The 3527-nt window shown below is 48.3% G+C and overlaps 1 protein-coding gene across 1 annotated transcript; it reads left to right on the forward strand.

The window, feature by feature from the left end:
- The first annotated feature begins 397 nt into the window (after window positions 1–397).
- Window positions 398–3527, forward strand: RpL15 (ribosomal protein L15). Its single transcript, XM_027354580.2, has 4 exons — window positions 398–528; window positions 2193–2383; window positions 2610–2746; window positions 3169–3527. The coding sequence occupies exons 2-4, from the start codon at window positions 2212–2214 to the stop codon at window positions 3472–3474; spliced, it is 615 nt and encodes a 204-aa protein (XP_027210381.1). The 5' UTR covers window positions 398–528; window positions 2193–2211; the 3' UTR covers window positions 3475–3527.

The following is a 3527-nucleotide window of genomic DNA, read 5'->3' on the forward strand; positions in this document are numbered from 1 at the left end:
TAGATAGATAGATAGATAGATAGATAGATAGATAGATAGATAGATAGATAGATAGATAGATAGATAGATAGATAGATAGATAGATAGATAGTTAGATAGATAGATAGATAGATAGATAGATATAGATATAGATATATATAGATGTATATAGATATAGCATATGCATATATAGATATGCATATATATATATATATATATATATATATATATATATATATATATATATATATATATACATGTATGTATATTTGTGTGTATGTGTGTGTGTATATGTACATGTACAGTGTACATGTACAGTATACACAGTTACACATCCAACCCCCCAAAAACGAACCCTCGCTGGAACCCCATCCCAAAATCCAAAAAGAGAACCAAAACCCCCACCCTAATCAGACAAACAGAAACCGAACCGCAAATAAACCCAAAACCTCCCGCCCCCTTTCCGGAAAGAACCGCCGGCCCAGTCCTCCTCTCCTCGTCGCCTCGTGTCCGCCTTCCTCGCCCTCTTCAGTCTCGAGTCGGGGCCAGGTGAGGTCTTCCCGCCGGGGATTCCGTGGGTTTGGGCGGTTTGGGCGGCCGTGGCGGCGTCGTGGAGGGATGAGGGCGGCGGAGGGGAGTTCGTGGGGGCGGAATGGCGGGGTTTGTGAGGAATTTAGGGAAGGATATGAGGTGGAAACGGGCGAAATAAGGGGCCATGTGGGGCTGTGTTTTGGGTCGTGTCAAAGATGGTTTTCGGATTTATTTTTCGTCAAGTGTCTTTTTAAAGAGAATTCCGAGGATTAAGGTTTTTATTTTCAAAGTGACACAGGCTGTGTGTGTGAATTTCGAGCCCTTAGAAAGTACGGTAAATGTGAGTAAGACAGCCGCGCCTGTTTGTTTTTCTCCAATCCCCTTCCGTCTTGGGCGACACGTGGAAGAAATAGTGGATTTAAAGTGAAAATTGTGAAGAAAATGCATAATCCGAACGAGATTCCGGCGCCGCTGCGGGATGCGCCGGTGTCGATGTTGCCGAAATCCCGACGAAATTTCTTAATGTAACCTAACCTTCCAAACCCCCGCATTTTGTCTTTTGCAGAAAGCTCACAATATTGTTTGCATTCGAGACGGTCCGAGACAACGATGTCTGTGGACTATAGGGACAACTTTTGAATTTCAATTAAAGCACAACCTGTGACGTCCCCACAATTTTATTAACTTCCCCGACATGTACGAACTCTAGTCAGTAATTCTGTTATACTTTCCTTTGTATATATAGTGCGGCTGTCTAAATTAGTATTGCCAAAAGTACTCAGACAAGAAACGAAATACGCAGGTCTGTGGCCTCCATTTCTTCAGTCTTTTCGCGGCGCCGGAGGTCCTGCGGGAAGTGCGGAAGCAATCGCTCAGTTTACTCGAAGTCGGAGAAACGTTGAGATCACTCCGTCAGCCTCGCAGGTATTCCGTCTTGGTCACGCATTTCTTGTGCGGGAATCTGGTCACGTTCCGCTGCAGAAAGTGCGAGGGAGTGTTGGGAATGTTCACGAAGCGACCGCGCCTCCGAAGCCGCCCCCGTGACTCCGTCCGCGCAGGGAAGTCCGTCGAAATCCCCTGCCGACCCCAAGGGGGTTCCTACCCGGGGCTTCATCCCCAGCCCCCTCCGGTTGCTGCATCCCCCCCCCCCCCTCGGATGTGCCCTCAGGTGGCTTCGGGAAGGAACGGTTTCCCTTGGTCTTCGCATTATTTGCCTTACTCTTTTTTACCTCCCACATCCACTCGCCCGAGCGCAGCGGCTGCCACACCGCAGAGACTAACCCGTTTTCCTGTAAATGCAAACCTAAGGATCAAGATTGCACAACTGAGTTTGCGAGGATAGTGCCGTAGACGTGGTGTCGTTCGCCCTGTGACGGGGGCTTTCTTGCCAACGGCTGCGAAGCAAACCACGGGGAATAGTGTGGCTGGGAAGGGCGGCGCGGCTCCCGTGTTTGTCTTGTGCCGTCCGAAGGCCGACAGAAGTAATCTCTGAACTTCCACGGTGCACCTGCCTGTAGATGTGTTGTAATTATGCCTTTTGTTTTACAGGTACTTTGGAGTGAGGGAAATTGTTGGGATTTGTGCAGGGAATTCTGATGAACCTGATAGTTTTAAGGCTGTTTTAAGGTGTTTTGGCTTCTAGGCTCATTGTCTGCAACCATCCCCTCTGCCCTCCGTTTCAGGCCCTAGAAACGCACCACAATGGGGGCTTACAAATACATGCAAGAGATCTACCGCAAGAAGCAGAGCGATGTGATGCGCTTCCTGCTCCGCGTGCGAGCCTGGCAGTACCGTCAGCTCAACAAGCTCGTCCGTGTCCCGAAGCCCACTCGCCCAGAGAAGGCTAGGAGGCTCGGCTACAAGGCCAAGCAAGGTATGATCCGAGTGTTTACCAGGATGTCGGGTTGATAGTGCTGGATTCGCGTAGGAAGGGCTTTTGGGGTAAACTTGAAATTTATAGAAGCTAATATGATGACCAACTATGCATCACCAACCGAGTGTCATGACGACAAATCTACACCAAAATTGCTGAGTACATTTTAGCCTGAGTGCAATACGGTAGGATTATTTAGGTATTTACAGTGTTCTTATTTTCCCAGGCTTCGTAATTTACCGCATGCGTGTGCGCCGTGGAGGCCGCAAGCGCCCTGTTGCCAAGGGTTGCACATATGGCAAGCCCAAGAGCCACGGTGTGAACCACTTGAAGCCTGTGCGCAGCCTGCAAGCACTGGCAGAGGTGAGTAGGGTCGTCCTGTGTTGATTGTGATTAATCTTGTCATTGAGTAACATGAATATCAATTATTGGGAATTATTTAGAACGCCCTCCAGAGATGGTCCCAAAACCAGCGCATCATGTGAACCCAAAAACCACAGCCTAACCTTTGCTACATTGTTAATCCCCAGCGAGTATTTTGCATTTTGCAGTAAATGAGGCTGCGCTTGCTGTACTCATGGTCATTACTCTATTTCTTGTGGTCTGTAAGATAGCGGTGTCCATTTCCCCGTATCAGTGCACTGCTCTCCATTTTAATGTAGACAAAATTCAAGGTGTAAGATGCAATATGTTAAAGGTTTAACTATCGAGAGAGGGGAAGCTAAAATTTAGTCTCTGGAAAGAATTTGAAGGGAGCAAGGAGGTAAGGCAATATTTTCTTGCAGGAACGTGTGGGCCGTAGGCTGGGGAGTCTGCGTCTGCTAAACAGCTACTGGGTTGCCCAAGACTCCACCTTCAAATATTACGAAGCCATCCTCCTTGATCCCCACCACGACAACATCCGTAGAGACCCTTCGGTTAACTGGATATGCGATGCCTCTCACAAGCACCGTGAGCTGCGTGGCAAGACTGCTGCGGGACGCAGACATCGTGGTCTGGGCCGTGGTATTGGCTACTCGCACACCAAGGGAGGCTCTCGTCGTGCACGCTGGCTCACACAGAACTCCCTCCAGCTGCACAGGAGGCGATAAACTTTTGTTTATTATTAAGCTCTTGGGCTTTATTAATAAAAAAAATACAAAAA

This window comes from Penaeus vannamei, unplaced genomic scaffold (genome assembly GCF_042767895.1).
Source record: "Penaeus vannamei isolate JL-2024 unplaced genomic scaffold, ASM4276789v1 unanchor3995, whole genome shotgun sequence".
Lineage (NCBI taxonomy): Eukaryota > Metazoa > Arthropoda > Malacostraca > Decapoda > Penaeidae > Penaeus > Penaeus vannamei.